Below are 17,446 nucleotides of genomic sequence, written 5' to 3' on the forward strand. Positions count from 1 at the left end.
GTGATTGGCTCGTGACTTATCGTCATTAATTGGGCTCTTTCCTTCTTTCTTCTGGGTTCGAATCACAAATTTCTTCCGCTATTGGACTCTCATACATCAGCTCCATACTCATTGTCAGGGTTTTCGCCACAGTGATAAACGTCTGCGATCAGCGTCACTATGGGCTTCCCTCATACATGAAACTGACACAACTATCTCGATAGGGCTGGAATACTGTAACAGACTCATTTAAAAAGGGTGCGGTGGGGTAGCCTACTGTTAAAGCGTTCGCTCGTCACGCCGAAGACTGGGGTTCGATTCCTCACTTGGGAACAATGTGTGAAGCCCATTTCTGGTGTTCCCCGCCATGGTATTGCTGGAATATTGCTAAAAGCGGCGTAAAACCTCACTCACTCACTGTTAAAAAGGGAGTTAAGCTTACATCCAACTCATTAACTCTAAAATAGTGCATATGCATGGTTAATATGAAATGTCAATACATTTCGACTCTGGTCAACAGTGGGGCCAGGCCTTTGCAACTTTGCAGTCCAAGAAGTTACTTTCAACTCATAAGAGTGCATTTTTTGTTAACTGTTAAAGGACCTCTACTGAAACCAAAAATCTTGAGAAACTTAAATGACACGTGATCTGACTACGACTTTTAATTGTCTACTTATATGTATTTACATAAGTAACGGCTGTTTCAGGGGATAGAGTTTAGTGAGAAGACATTTATTTTTCAACGTATGTGCATTTTGTCTTGCATTCGCCACAGCTGAATGTAAGTCGCTCAGTTTCGAAAGAACACACCCGACCGACCCTAATGAATCATTAAGAAACAAACACATACTATCTACGGTCAGGTCAGTTGGAATGATAAACCGATTCCGGTGTGGACAAACATGTTCCACTAACGCCTGCAACTGAGATTTTACGAACGATTGATGAGATCAGTAATCCTAAACCGGTTTACTCAAAACAGACCCGAGGCAAAGGGTATCGGTAGGCGTGTTTGTATACACGTCGCCGCGCAGATTAACTACAGACTACACTCGGGTTGAAGAGCGAACTGCTTTAATGCCACCAGCTTTTGAAAGGTTTTATGTTGCATTTATTTATACATGTTCTCACTTTATAATGGTGGACCAGAGGCTGGGTTCTGGTTTGTGACATCAGATTGTATACTTGATTTAGTAACTCTTTAACCGTTCAAAAAATGCGAGAGTTATAAAACCATGACAAGTGCCACGCATGTGAATAAAGAAGTATTACTGTTGAACTCTGTAGACACCGTCACTTGTCAACTTGGAGAAGAACCTAGTTTTTCAGCATTCTCCAATGTTTACAAGAAGAGAATGTATTTCTCTCGAATTCAAACGTGTGGTTTTATGAACGATAGGGTTATCTCAGAACTGCCATGAAAGCGACTGAGAACCGCAGCCGGGAATGTCAGCAATTGAATTCTGAAAGAATGACTTCTTCCTGTGATATTAGAGCCAGACTGCAAGGGACCATGATGTACTTGAATGTGTACATATACGAAGTGAGCCGACTTAGGGCTGTACAGTCTATGTAAAACAGAACCTGTTCCGCCTGCATGTCTCCATCACCGCGATGTGACTATACTAAAGCTGGGGTAAAGGTAGCCTCCCAGCGATCGCTCCAGGTACGGTATACGTCTAAAACGAGGCATACATATACACATGATCACTAACTAAGCACCGCCCACTTTTTCGAATATGTACTACATTGAAAAAATGACTGGAATGATTCATAGTTGGAAACACGACAGCAGGATATTAAAGACAATCAGACCGTCTGGAACGTGATGTCGGTGTCCCCCGCCGTGATATTGCTGGAATATTGCTGAAGTGACGTAAAACCATGATCACTCACTCACTCAATCTTGTGAGCTCAATGACGTGAAGAATAATTTAAATGACTCTCAGCGCGGCGTGGAGAAGTATTTCCCTGCATAGGATACAGGGGACCTATAGGCTATACCTAGTATTCACGGGGTTCGTATGTGTAGGTTGTCTGTGTAACCTTCATGCGCACCCTTTAACCACTGATGGTGATACGATGGTTAAACCATGGCTCCTTTGTGTTTGTTAAGACTTTATCTGAGGGCACGGACGGCCCGGTCGTCGAAGGCGCTCCACAGAGCTGCGTCCCATGGGCACGCCAGAAACCTATGATTGTACTATAACATATATACATTACCACGCAAAAGTTTTTTTATCGTGTTCTGCAGTACAATTGCAAAAAATCCGCGGATATTCCGAGGATAAGTTGTAAATAATTCTTGAATAATTTTCGGATTTCTGAGAAAACTATTTTATTGCTTTATGGCACTAATTAGGAGTTTTATGAGACATCACTCCGTCAACACGTGCCAGACGATGGCAAAGTATACTTTGATGCTACACTGTGAATGGATTGCAGGTACATTTGATGAATACATGTAAACACCAGTTTGAAAAAATATTCCTGCAATAATAATGTTGTCATTAAATATTATTTTTGACATGAATATTTGATTTATGATGAACTTGCATTGATACAGATTTTAGTAAAGTTGATATGTCTACGTGGAAATATGGACGTCCAGATTATTGTGGCCACACAGTTAACTTGATAACAATACGAAATGCATTGCATGTACTCCTAAAAAACTGATAATTGTATACGCAATTGCCGTAGACACATATACTTCAATTTCCTTGTTATCTAAATTAAAACCATCTAGGGAGCTGTAGAAGTTTCTGTGGAGGGAGCTGTAGACGTTCCTGTGGAGGGAGCCGTCCGCTGAAGAGACCGTGTTGGAGTTCCTCCATGAGAATCCAGTCCTCTGGAATGTCAAGATGACCTATTACAGGAGAGTCGACAAGAAAGCCAAGCTTTGGGAGGACCAGGCCACGCAGATCTGCCAAGAAGATTTTGTAATCAGCATCTACAAGCTCCATCAGAACAATGGAATAGAATCCTTTGTAGTTGAAGTACCCTGTTGTGAGGGACCCTCCAGCCGAACTTCATCTTGACATACTTGCTTCCATCAGAACAATGGAATAGAATCCTTTGTAGTTGAAGTACCCTGTTGTGAGGGACCCTCCAGCCGAACTTCATCTTGACATACTTGCTTCCAGAGGCAAGGTGACGCAAAGTCAAGGCAATCTTCAAGCCAGGCTCGAACGGTTCCCTGTGTTGCTTGGTTATCCTGGAACCCACTCTGGCTAGCAGCTCATCGAACATCTCGGGAGCACCCGCATGAAGGTCTTGAAAGATGCCTGGTCCTCGTTACGGAGTTCCACCAGAAGCTGGTCATACAGGCCAAACTGCCATCGCCTCCCCGATCCATGGTCTGACCCAGGCCCTCTTCCGTTCACCTCTTCTCAACCTCCTCCCATTTTTTACGGATCTGGTAAAGTGTCAATTGGAGGATGTCATGCTGATGTTGGAGAATGACTATTTCCTCTTGGTGCAGCCTCTCAGGATCCTTCACTTCCATCTTCTATGATGTCTCCATCAGAAGTAATGAGGAGGTACTGACCGGGTCCCAATATATACAGACACCCCCAAAATGCTGGTACTACGGTGCAAATACGCTAGCTAAACGTTAGAAACACGTTTAATAAGTTATTTTGTCGTCAGACATACGTCTAATACGTCATATACTTTGAATGTATACGTTAGACATACGTTTGAAGTTAGTTGCGCATGCGTTATCAATACGTCAGGTGTACAGTAGATTTTCAGCCAATTTATGTCGACGTATATCAGCGTATGGGTAACCCATATTTGGCGTATGTAAACGTATGCAGAGCTTACCTCTAACGTATGCCTAACGATAGGGAATAGGGAATGTAAGCGGCCATTTGACGAATAGAAAATAGCATTTGTTTTAAATATGAATTTCAAACGGTTCCATCAGTGTCACCTGACCAGGACACAAATAATGTGTCCAAAAACGTAATGAATGTTATAGATGGAATTTGAAACGGAAAGGTGTTCAATTACCTAATCCACTGTTAACAATAAACATGTAGATGTATCTTGATACAAGTATATCTGTATATATCGGGCATGTGGCATAGGTAGGCACATTTACAAGTGGGTCTATGTATAGGTGTATGAATGTACATGTATCTGTTTGGCAATGCATTTAACAGTTTATCAATTTATCTGTCAAATTGATGTTTGTGCTATATGTATCAGTGTGTCTCTTTGGCATATAAGTGTACATTTACAAATGTATGTTTCTTTGTATGTACGTGGTGTGTATGTATCCTGTTTAGTGTCTATCTGAATATGATGCTATATTTGTTTATTTATCTTGGTCATAGGTATGTATGTATTTATCTTGTTCTTTTGTATGCATTAGTTTAATAATACACTTACCTTATAGTGACCGCCTCCGTGGTCTCGTGGTAGAGCGTCCGCCCGAAGAACGGAAGGTTCGGTGTTCGATCCCTGGCCGCGTCATACCAAAACTACGTTAAAAGATTGTACTTGTTGTAAACTGCCTGGCGCTCGGCATAAAGAGTCTTAAACAAAGGCGGTCCGGCTCGGGGTCAAAATATTGTGTCTGAGTGGGGTATTCAAGCAGCCACACACACACGCGCGCGTGTGCATATATAAGTGCAATTATCTTGTGCACGACGTTAAACCCATTTCACATCACCTAAACTTGATTACTAAAACTGGTAGTCTCCTAGTAATATGATTGACAGTTTATTGACAGCTTTGGTTTACATGTAGTCACTGTCTCTAATTTAGCTGCTTGTTCGAATTTTCAATTGCCATGTAATAGAACTGTTACTAAAATCTGGCAGTTTTTACATCTGGTATGAATGGTTGATTCGTCTAGTCATACATCCTTAACCTATCGAATACTTGGCACCATATACATAAGCAGAGAGTTTATGTATTGTTAATTGTAGTAGATACAAAGATCACTTTATCATATAATGGGTAGGTTTCTCGGCAGGATAAAGCAAACGGATAAAAACGATATCCGTTGGGGTCAAATGCGGATAGAGATGCAAATATCAAAGGTCAAGCAGGGACTACTTTCACTGTTTATAAACAAACATGGCGTCGCCCTCGTCATTCGGCGATCGAGTCAGAATTAACCATCGGGAATCTGTAAAAACTACAGGGATAATTGTTATCATTATCAAAAGAACAGTCTAATATACTGAAAATCAGTGTCTAACTGTGACGTAGCTAAGGCATTTTATAAGTTTTGGCAGCTTTGGAGATATTAAACTCCATCATCAAATCCTTGGTTGATATGCTAGTAGTACACGGACAATGTAATTGTCCTAAACGACAAACAACAAGAAATCCAGCGCCAGTGCCATATGGGCTGGAAAAGGAAAACAAATGATTCCTCTTGGGGGCAAAGGTCATTTAATAATGACAAATGTTTAATCGAAACATAAAACCTCCAAAACCCCCAAGAGGAATAACCTGGTGAATGTTCTGTGGTTTGACTTAATTTACTATTCCTGCACTGAGAGATTGAGCAAGTTTCTCATGCATTGCATCGTACACTGTAACATAGCGCTCATATGCATTGGAGCGCCAATCACCACGTAGCTTTATAAGCAAGGGTGGAATGCCAATGTCAAATGCATAGGAACATCCGCCTCTGCGGAAAGAGTGACCGCTGTATGCACCAGAATCATAACCACATTTGTCCAGATAATATTTCAATGTTTTAACAAAACTTTTGTAAGTTAAACTCTTGAGGACACCACTTCTGTCAACATATGAAAACAAAGGTGCATTTGAATGTTGAAGTTCTTCACTATATTGTGAAAGCAAATGTTCAAGTGCTTTAACAGGACAAAGCACAGAGTCGGGTACCCTAGCCAGGGGTAACTTTAACACACGCTGACTAAACTGTATAGTTTCTGTGTGTCTGACAGTAATCATGGCACTATCTTTGTCAGGGGAAATCTTGGCATCGTGCAGACTCAAGTAGGTCTGCTTTCTTGAACCACTGCCTCTAGTTTCAGGGAGCATGGTAGATTTCCTCAAGAAACAGAAAAACGCAATGATGCAGGCTGCCCAAAAGGCTACTAGGAATGGTTCTGACATATCCATATGACTGTGCATCAGCCTCAGTATATCTGGTGTTATAGGAACTTTTTGTTCCGTTGGTGTACCTTTTAGTCTTAATATACCTTTGTGCAGGGCCTTTTGTTCCCATGTCTCCAAGGGGTTTGGTAATCCCACCTCAAGATGAAGCAGGCGAATGATATTCATATATCCTGGAATACTAGTTGCTGAAAGGGATCTTGTTAGGAACACTCTGTACAGCAGTACTGTCATGCGGTCGGCTGGAACTGGTGTCCTACTAAAGTACAGGCAGAATCTCAGATATGCAGTTTTCATTAAGGAATATGTGCGCTTAGTAGTTTCGGCATATGTTGCCCGTCGAAACTGCTGCATCTCGCTATATAGGTGTCGCCACTGTTGAGCCACTTGCCCTGTAGATAGGACAAAGTTAGGTTGGATATGTGTGAGGAGGATGGCACTAGAATATACTTCCTGTAACAAGTTTCACAACACAACCAATAGAACGGAATAAACTGTATTGATTTATAAAGAAATGTAACATTGTGCAACCTGCTCAGAGAGTCAGCTCCAAGGTTATCCTTCCCTGGGATATATCTGGCTGAAAACTTAAAGTTATACACAGCAGAAAACCAGAATATCTTGCGCAGCCAACGCATGGCTAATCGGTCACGACTAGTACCTTTGTTAAGGGTATGCATAGTATAAGTATTGTCTGTGTAGACAATGATATGTTTGTCTGTCCAGGTTACACACCAGCGTTTGACTGCTAAATACACAGTGAACAACTTTCACATTGATGTGTAAATGTTTAACAAATTGGAAGTCTGTATGCCAATTATAATAGACCCAGTCAGGGCCCAAACATGCTGCGCCACCATCACTGCAGGCATCCGTGGAGAACTTTGCTGCGGGCACCGGTTCATTTTCAATAAATTTCACAGTACCATTAAAACATTCATAAAATTCATGCCACCACTTGATATCAGCTTTTACGCATACATTCAGCCTGGTATGGTGATTGGGTTTTTTTAAGGGTATTACATAAGTCAATTAATCTGCGCATAAATGTGCGCTCTCCATGAACTACCTGTGCTGCCCAATTCAATTTACCTACAATTTCCTGAAGTTGACGCTTTGTCGATTTCTTTTTCGTCACCCACTTTCCTAATATGTGCTTCAAGTCAAGCAATTTATCCACAGGTAAGGATAAGGTACAGGTAGTAGAGTCAATCTCTATCCCTAGGAAAGTCAGTTTCTGAGTAGGTTCAACCGTTTTGCTTTCATTTATAGCAAAACCTAGATCGGCCAATAATCTTCTCAATGTCCTGAAGGCTTTCCAACACTCAGAGTTTGTTTTTGCAATGCATAGAAAATCATCAAGGTATACGTCTACCACAAAACCTCTGCGCCTTAACATTTTACGAACAGATGACGACAAACGGCTAAATATCTCAGGACTCTTGGAAGCTCCAAATGGGAGCTTTGTGTCAATCATGTAGACTGGAAGTCTTGAGTTTTTGAACTGCCACAGCAGGCCGGTAGCTTCATAGCAGTCAGGATGTAACGGCACCACACGGTAAGCATTTTTCAGATCCAGTTTTGCCATGTATCCACCCCTCGGCAGAACTTTAACTGCTTCGTCAATGGTTTGATATTTAAAAGATTGTGTCGTTGCATAATTATTGAGGCTGAGATCACATGGTTTAGAGCAATCATGAATTAAGCATACCTTCCCAGTGCCTTTTGGTATTGCTCCCAAGCTACTAACAAGCTTTGGTTTTCTGTCTACAATAACATAATTGCCTCGGCTGATTTCCTCTGAAATTTGGTCTTCAACAATTGTTCGTACAGACTCATCTGTGGCAGACTTGTAGTTTTTACAAAGAACATCCCTTTTTGTTACATTTTTATCAATAATCCAGAAACCATTTTTGATCCCATCAATCAAAACTCACAATCACTGTCATCTTCTAATTCCCTTTCCCACACGTCAGTACAGTTCCCTATTGGGCTGGAGACTTTATTGTTTATAGGTACGAAACCGTGGTGGGATATCCTGGTGCTCAAACTGGGGATGCCTTTGCTTGCAGCCTGGGACTATACATGTGTGTGCATACTTGCAGTTTGGGAACTTACAACCCGAGGGGTGCTGGTAATTAATGCAAATGGGTCTGCCTGACTCATCTGTTGGACGATTGTCACTCTGAGAGCTGGAATGGGCATTCTGAAATGAGTTTGCTTTTCGGGGTTGGAATGTTCTCTTTTCTAAAAAGTAGAATAGGTCATGGAACGATATTTCACTCCAGCCGCACTGGGTCTGTGCTTGTCTCAATCTGTGTGCGTTGTCAAGAAGCATAACTGAAGGGATAGTATATGTTTGACAGAGATCCCCAATTTGAGCTGTGTATTCCAGATAGTCCTTAATTTCATCAATACCTGCTTTCCTGTGGTCGATCAATTTTGACAAAATGCGGACATTGGCTGAAACCCACTGTGATAATGGCACATGTTCTGGAAGGGGTTTCCCCCTGGACGACCTCAGATACTGCTGTGCTGACCCATCACCTACTATAGGCATCTCTTCGCTGGTCATCGATGACCTGGGCTTAGATACAAAGTCAGGAATTAGAAGTGGTTTCTCACCTCGTCCCTGTGGTGAGGCATTTTCGGGTTGTCCCATGTCTAACGATGTGGTGTGGTCTAGGAAGTCTTTGAGGTGTACATCCGACAAGCTGTTTACAAGGTCACTCAACTGTTTGTCACCCGCAAGTGTTTTTGTTGTGACAGGCGACTGCAGCGACTGTACTGGTTGCGGCGATTTCAACTGTTTTATTGCTTGAATTAGGATGTTCTGCTGACCTACCGAAAATCTTAGTTCAGTAATGTCATCTAGTGACATCAAGCACAACGCAACTGGAATATCAATGTCTTCGTCATTCAAAATTTGTGCGGTCTTACTGTTCAGATGGCTGTCACTGCACCATTGTCGAAAGTCAAACTGACTTGGCTGTTCGTTTCCTTCACCTTTTTTAATCACAGACATTCTTCTTTGAGTGATTTTAAACAAACAGATTGAGAAAATTCACCAAATTCCTGAACAACGTGTAGTTTGCAAGTTACGTTTGGCGCCTGTGACGTGTCCCTTGCAACCATAAAAAAACAAATACCGCTTACAGCATAATCAGCAACTGACAGTCTGGATTGTCTCCCCTTGACTGTTAAATTAATGGACAGTAAATCAGATGCCATTGCATTGCCGATTAAATTAAAATAAACTAGGGTTTATTTCTCACTAAATTTCGAAACACTTTTGCGAGGGCACGAGGCCTAGCCAAGCGGGATCAGTAGCCATATCTGTGAGTGTTGACCTCTGTGGCTTAAAACCTTCTCCACAATTAAAATAGTTGGATTTGGCCGAAATATGTTTGAATTGTTACCTTGTTTGGTTTTGTCGCTGTGTGTACATCTGACTACACTTCTTAACGTTATGACAGGACAAACCGACTGTCAACAACGTCTGACCGTGGCCGTGACGTCTCATAGGCTAGGGTTAGAGTAAGTGTAGCTTCCCTTTGACAAAGGGCAGTTACTCTAGCGGACAGACCGATGGATTGCCGCGAAAGGCAATTAAAAACATATTGTTGTTTTGCCTATATATTGCTTCGCCACTGTATAAGAAACAGATTTCAGTAGGAACTGTATTGGCTACTGTCGCTGTCCGTGTGACACATCACTTAGCCTGTGACGTAATAAATATTAATGCGCGCATTCCAGTAAAACTATGTTTCGGTAATGTTTGTGAGCGATTATCAAGCACAGAATTAAAGAATGACATTAAATGATAAATAGGTTATCACGCTTGTGTGTTTGGGGATGGTAAATATCCTGTATTAGCTAGGCTCGCTAAATACAATGTTTATTCCTAATGCAGGATATTTACCATCCCCCAACACACTCACGTGATAACCTCTATGTTCTCAGAACGCAGGACTGACAACATCCAAACATAGAGAATAGTTACACAGCATTTCCTGTATATTCCTGCTTGAACGAATTCGAAGAGCCTACATGTATGCTGTAGTCGGTGCAATGTGTGTCCACATGTACAGTCTCAGCTGGCTAACGTCACATTTTCCATCAAGTAAGCTTCACTTCTGAAGTATAATTTAATTTCCGAAGACATTTAGAATGAAAGAAATTAATAGGAAATTCGTTTTATAATCATATTTAACAAACCTACATGTATTTAACAAAAAAAACAAACTTATACACCCGTTCTACATTTCGATCCAGTGGACCTGGATCGCTCGTGAAGGTCGAAGGTCGTATTCGACCATCCTCCTGAGGCAAGTGAGTTAACTGACTATACAAGTCCAGTTTCCACCCTTGCAGAACTAGGCTGGTATTATGGAGTTAATTTTGGCTGGCCTAACGAGTGCATAGTTCAACCAAAATCGCGCATCGAAATCCGGTTCGTGAACTGCCATGCAGATTTGGGTCGACTGCAAGATTTGCAAAGCATGTGCTCAGCTAACTCTTTGTCAAGAAATATTTCTAAATCTTTTCATGTTGTTAATCGAGGTGCTAACGTGATTTGACGCACTTGGAGATGTAAGACCCGTTATATTACAATATAGATCTTGATTATCGATCAGATCGTCTTGACTTGGACGCAGCCGTTTTGTTTGAAGCAAATGCATGTGATAAGAGAGGTCGAATCTGATTGGTCCACAGGAGAGGCATAACTCATAATAGCCACTGGTGGCGCTATGATCGAGCCCAGGAATTCCAGTCTAGTTCGGCAAGGGTGGAAACTGGACTTTTAAAGTCAGTTAACTCTCTTGCCTCGGGAAGATGTATTCGACTTAAAGTGAATACATTTACAGTGTACATGTATATGGATAACTTTTAACTGCATAATATATATTCATAATAATCAATTATTCTCGTTCCTAATTCGAATGAACACAATCTGAGTCTAAATCTGCAAGATGACAGACACAATCTGTTTTTGTGCAATGCACATCATACAAACGTAGCGGCTGATAAAAAACAACAATAATTGAATAATCAATGTATAGTTCATTATTTGGTCTCGTTCAAACTATTGTACTTAACATTTGAAGTCATTGTAATGTTTTAATGAGTACTTTAATGGTGTGGTATTATGAATGAAATTAGAATATGTATAGTGAAAAACAGTCACCATATGGGATGTGCATGTATAGCTTGTCTTCCAGCACCACGCTTGTGCTGACGCCCGGGGGATCATAAAACTAATTGGTCCCATAAAAGGGGCAGTTAGTTTCGCAGATACTCCGCAGTACATTATACAAACATTTTGCGTAGTCCCGGCAGAAGTGTTGCGAAATAAAGTAAAAGAAGTTTGCGTTGTTATGTAACATGCATTCATGAAATGATTTACAAATGTATGTAACATATATGTGCTATAATTATATGACGGCAGGGAGCAATTATGTTTAATAAAACCTTGCCCTGTATCACCTATATTTCCTGATTGATCTTTAGAACTACTGACTGGACAGAACGGCATTCTTATTGAGTGAGTGAGTGAGTGAGTGAGTGAGTGAGGTGAGCATAACGCCGCTTGATAATTATTTCAGTGATATCGCACGTCAGTTTGATGAGAGGAAAGCCCGCAGTGTTGCAGGTCTCAGACGTTTACCATTTTGGTGAAACCCATGAGCACGGGTATGGTGCTGACAAACCTAGAGACATTAGGGAGAATCTGGTCGCAATTTCAGGCACGCCTAATTAAGGGACGTGCCTCTGTACAACGAAATGCGGTGCCGTTAAAGACTGGCCAACCGTGCCCCTATGTGTGTGTGCGTGCGTGCGTGCGTGCGTGCGTGTGTGTGTGTGTGTGCGTGCGTGTCTGTATGAATGTGTACCTACATATAATTCCCTTAACTTTGAAATTTGAACATATCTCGTGTGTAATCGATACGTCCAGATAGGTCTTTCAACAACGTTCACGACTCTCTGATTCACTTTCAGGGCAGTGGGTATCACATCCACCTGGGCACGATGTACGTCACGCCAATGGGACTAGTTGTGTGTCCATTACGCCGGGAATGCTAGGGTGGCAAGTAGGAGAATGAAATAGACACCTGTTATCAACAACCAGGGAGATCTATACATGATATTGACAAGATACCGACACGACAGGCACCCGTCAAGTAAACACGAACTGGATTGGATAAAATATGACACCTCATCGTATCTAACAGTAAGTGAAGTTACAGGCCATGAGTTATGAGCACACGAAAGTATACTGCAAGGTTGAAATAACGCTTCGGATAGCACTGGAGAATTTGATTTTGAGTTAGCTGTCGGTCCTTTTGCTCGCCCAAAACGCCACAAGCAAATCATTCATGGCGAAGTGTCTAGAATAAAACCTCTTCATCGGGGTGTTCTCGTGATGTCTTGGTTCATTGTGTGTTGTTTATGTTTCTGTTACTATTTATTTATTTAAATATCCTCGTTATTTGTTTGTTTCTGTGGGTTTAGATGTTGGTTATTTCTGTTGTTTATTTCTGTTTGGTTTGTTGTTATTATTGGTTTTGTACTAGTTGTTTGTAGAAGGAACATTTTTACACCTTCTTCTCATTTTCCTAAATAACCGTAGTGTAAGAACAGTCGAATGACACAATCAATTTGAGCAGTCGTTTGTAACTGAACATGATTATATTACTATATAAAGCTATGTCCTCCTTATATCGTCAGGTGATCGCAGCCCTATTGCGATATGAATGAAAGCAAGGCCTTTATCTGATATTGATCGGAACGCGATAGGGCTCCGACAACATCGCGAAGGACCCTCATCGCTAGGTGATCGCTCGTCACAATTTACTTGATTAAGGACTGCGATCGAGGGAACGTTACACATGTATTTGAAGTATTTGAACATGATTCTGTTCTCCAACCATAACTGCCATTTTTTATTTAAAAGTTAATGTAGACACAAACAGATATTCTAAGACATTTACCAATTTGTGAAACCCACGAGCACGGTGCTAGGAATCATCAGGGCTAACCTGGGAATCGGGCCGGTGATGATAGGAGCATTATTAGCCCACGGGACAACTCTGGGCCATCCGTGTCTGAACATATGGTGAACATAAAAAACATCCCATTACATACATGTATGTGTAAAAACATATACCAGCCTTGATGTATGAGGATAAGAACAATGGCAACGGTTTCTGGATTATGGCGTCCATGGTCAGCAGACTTTGGCTTAGTTTGGCACACGAATGTAAAGTTTATTGAAACGATGAAATAGTATGCTCTTTTTCTGATAATAAACGCTATCTGTACTTGTATATATTCATGATAAAGAAACACATAGATGGTTTTGGGACACATATATGAAAGACATTCGTAAACGAACTGCGGAGCATGAACAGGATCTCAGTTTGTGGGACATTGACAATACCATTGTTGGAGTCAACAAAACGCAGCAAGGACCATTGCATCACCCAAACGTAACAACACAGAGGCGTTTCACCACGTGAGACATGGGTGTGCACTTAGGTTCTGACCGTCAAACATACTGAATAGGCCTATATGAAAGCAGGGGCGGTTCAGTTGGCAAAACGTTGTCTGTTGATCTCCGAAGTCATCATTTTACTAACTGAAGCAATGTCGTCGGACGATTGGGAGCTGGCATAGCGCAGTCAGCTGTTGTCAGGGTATTTGACGTGTCCCAGAGTCCCATCGCTAGGCATTGCTATCGGTGCCAGTCAATCAGTCAGTCAATCAGATTTGTTAGACATAAGTTTACACATACATCTAAAGCAATATGCATCTTCCCACCTGGTAACTGGACTATCGTAGCTATCATTAGTATGTAACGTAATTACTGATAACAATTTTCACAGGCGCGTAGTACTGTCACATATTGGTTAGCTGTGCAGAGTTGCGTCCCTTGGGCACGCCAGAAACCTATGATTGTGGGTTCGAATCCCGGTTCGACCCGATTATGTTTCTAGGTTTGTCAGCACCATGCCCGTGCTCGTGGGTTTCATCGAAGTGGTAAACGTCGGAGACCTCCATCACTTCGGGCTTTCCTCCCACATTAAGCTGATACACCGCGATATAACTGGAATAATGTTAAAAGCGGCGTTAAACCCAACTCACTCACTCACATATTGTTATTGAACGGAATTGACATTTTATAGAATTTCGGGTTGGCGACAAAATATGTTTTCAGATACATGTTTCTTTAATTTCTTTGTTCACAACAGTACTGTACGCCAAGTGACCAGCCCAAGAGAACAACGGTTGCCCATTGCCGCTTCATTCGGCTACGCCATGTGCGGCAAAGGTTTACAATAACTTCCTCTACAACGGCAGGTATTCCAGGATTGTGAAGGTTATCTGAACAGACAATGCGGGACCGCCGTCGTGAGTCAGGCCTCTCAGAGGTGTTGTTCTGACGCAACACCATCGACATCTTGAAACACAGGGCTACGACTTGTACCTAAACTGTCGTGCAAAAGAAAGTAAACACCCATATTTGGTGGCCTCTAAAAATGAGGGGCAATGGGGTAGCCCAATGGTTAAAGCGTCACGTCACGCTGAAGACCCGGGTTCGATTCCCTACATGGGTACAATGTGTGAAGCCCTTTTCTGGTGTCCCCATGCCGTGATATTGCAGGAACATTGCTAAAAGCGGCGTTAAATACAACCTTACACTTTTAAAATGAGTGAAACAAAAACTGGTTATTCTATTGTGATGTACTTGAAACGGATATCATTGGGTTTTGTTTACCTTAAATTTAAAATGTTTCGGCGACTGTTTATAATTGTTTGAGCATTTCAATTTTAATTTAATTTTGTCTGGCGGTATATATCACTACTGGTGGACTCGCGAGATCTTGTAATCTTATAACGTCGTGATATGACTGGAATACTGTTAAATGCTGCGTTAAACCCAACTCACTCACTCACTCACTTATGATCTAATCATTGGTGATTTTCCGTGTAATGTCTTCACAATGGTCCACTGTTGTCCTGTTGGCAATTTGTCACCACTTATCAAGTGTTAACAACTGCAGTATATGCGTGTCATTGCATTTACACAAAATGACGTTATGCTTTTTTTTTAATATGTTTAGAAAAAATGAATAAAAGGCATACAATTTCATTGTTTAATCAGAAATTCAGATTCCTGTGGTCTCGCCTGCAATAACTCAGAATTTATATTTGTTAAGTCTTCCGAATTATCATACGTACTGCTATATCATACATTGCCTGTAATGATATCTAGGAACAAAAATTTGTCAAAACATACTTTGCCTGCAAATTAGATTAATACCCTACAATGTTTATTTTGCTAGGATATTTAATAAAATAAACTAGTTGTCCCCAACACAGCCTATCTGCTTGACAACATGTAAATTTCACTCCTAAATCAAACACTGTTCATATATTAGACTAGGTTGAGTAATCACTGTCGTGATAATATCGGTGACTGTCCGTTTGTTGACGGGCATGAACTAGAAGTGTTCTTTTAATTGAACCAAAAAAATTAAGAAAACTTAAAAGCATGACTTTTGACACATGTGTTCATAAACCACTGCTTGGAACTCGTCACGTGATATAGCTCTGTCAGCGGGCTATATGTCAATCCTGACAGCTGATAAACTCTCCCACGTGCTGCACAATTAGAAGCCACACAACTTGTTCATTTCACTTGAAATGGATCACCGACATGTGCACGTCACGGAAACGGGCGTCGTTTTGTCTTTGATACCGTGCCGACTTTCTTGAACAAATTAGCACTTTATGAAGAAAATAGTTTTAGTTACACGTTAAGACCAAAGGGAATTTTTTAATTATTCGTATTTACTTTCATTATATTGAAAAAAAAATGTAATATAATGTAAACAGTAGTTATGATGAATGGGGATACTCTCTTTGGCTCTTTGATGATAAGAATAATAATGTGTACACTTCCCAAATGTCAGTTAAATCCGACTTATATGTCATCTCGGTTTCCCAACAAAGCGCTAAATGTCAAAGTAAATAGAACTGGAGCCATGTCAGTAAATCGAGTGTAATTGCCACTGAAGTAAGAACGGGTCGCGTGGGGCAATACCCGTGAAGATCGGGGTTAGAACTGATCTTCAGCAACCCATGCTTGTTGTAAGAGGCGACTAACGGGATCCGGTGGTCAGGCTCGGTAACTTGGTTGATGCATGGCATCGTAATCCAGTTGGATAGATCGATTCTCACTGGATTATCTGGTCCAGACTCGATTAAATACAGACCACCGTCTTAAAGCTGGTATATTGCTGATTGCGGCGTAAAACAAGAAACAAAACATAGAGCAGGTGATGAAATGGACAGCCAAGAAAAGGTTTTGTTTTATTTTCGGTGGATTTCCGCGGGAGGGAGGCTCCTTCAGGGTTGTTTTACGAGGGAGGGATGGGTGGGCGTCCGTCGCCCTGGAATCTAAGGAATCAGCTTCACATCTACCCTGACACATGATTTGTCATTTGGTTATATTTGCACACACTGATCACATCAACTAGGGCCCCTGGGGTAGTCTAGTGGTTAAAGCGTTCGCTCGTCACGCCAAAGACACGGATTCGATTCCCCACATGGGTACAATGTGTGAAGTCCATTTCTGGCGGACCCCGCCGTGATATTGCTGGAATATTGCTAATAGCGGCGTAAAACTGTACGCACTCACATGAACGAGGCGGCTTTCTGATGGGTTCCCACATGAAACCATTATAGGTAACCTAGGCGACAGAATACCGTTATATCATGTTTACTCCCCACTCCCGAATGTCACCAATAAGAAAGAGGCTGATACGAATCCTGTAACGGGACAAAAACACCAAAGTCTTGACTCCATGATGGATGGTGCAGGTGCTCGTCATCCTGACATACTGGAACAACCCGCCACTTCCCGATCAAATAACTCAATTCCGATGTGCATCGTGGCAGAAAGGTGTTATCAACAACGATGTAAATTCCTGCAACCGCCTCGCCCCTCCTCGCCCCTCAATGCATGTGATATGGAGCTGGCGACGATAGGCATGTTGTTATCTCGACCGGTAACGACTCTGTGTTGTGGGTGACCGTCAGGTCCCGGCCAGACCCCCCACCCCTACCCCCGTCCCTACACAGACCTAGTAAATTTAGTTTTATCACATGATGTGACAGATCGGATTCGAGAAACGGTTCTTTAGAAGAAACAACGCTGATAAGTTCATTAACCGTGTGGGGCAAGTGATATACCGGATTCCATGCGACAGATTGTTTCCCCCACGCTACATGCAAGACAACACGTAATCGTTGGATAAATGGAAGGCAGTCTAAGTACACACGTCACTGGATAGTG

The 17,446-nt window shown here is 41.7% G+C and overlaps 1 protein-coding gene across 1 annotated transcript; it reads right to left on the minus strand.

Annotated features, from left to right (window-relative positions):
• Positions 1-5,475: 5,475 nt before the first annotated feature.
• Positions 5,476-6,438, minus strand: LOC139473556 (uncharacterized). Its single transcript, XM_071256207.1, has one exon. The coding sequence runs from the start codon at positions 6,436-6,438 to the stop codon at positions 5,476-5,478; it is 963 nt and encodes a 320-aa protein (XP_071112308.1).
• Positions 6,439-17,446: the final 11,008 nt, after the last annotated feature.

Source organism: Haliotis cracherodii, unplaced genomic scaffold (genome assembly GCF_022045235.1).
Source record: "Haliotis cracherodii isolate W230 unplaced genomic scaffold, xgHalCrac1.p SCAF_3, whole genome shotgun sequence".
Lineage (NCBI taxonomy): Eukaryota > Metazoa > Mollusca > Gastropoda > Lepetellida > Haliotidae > Haliotis > Haliotis cracherodii.

What these genes read in the sequence shown, in the direction of transcription:
- LOC139473556 (XM_071256207.1), bottom strand. Translation starts at nt 6,438, where the DNA reads ATGCAGCAGTTTCGACGGGCAACATATGCCGAAACTACTAAGCGCACA.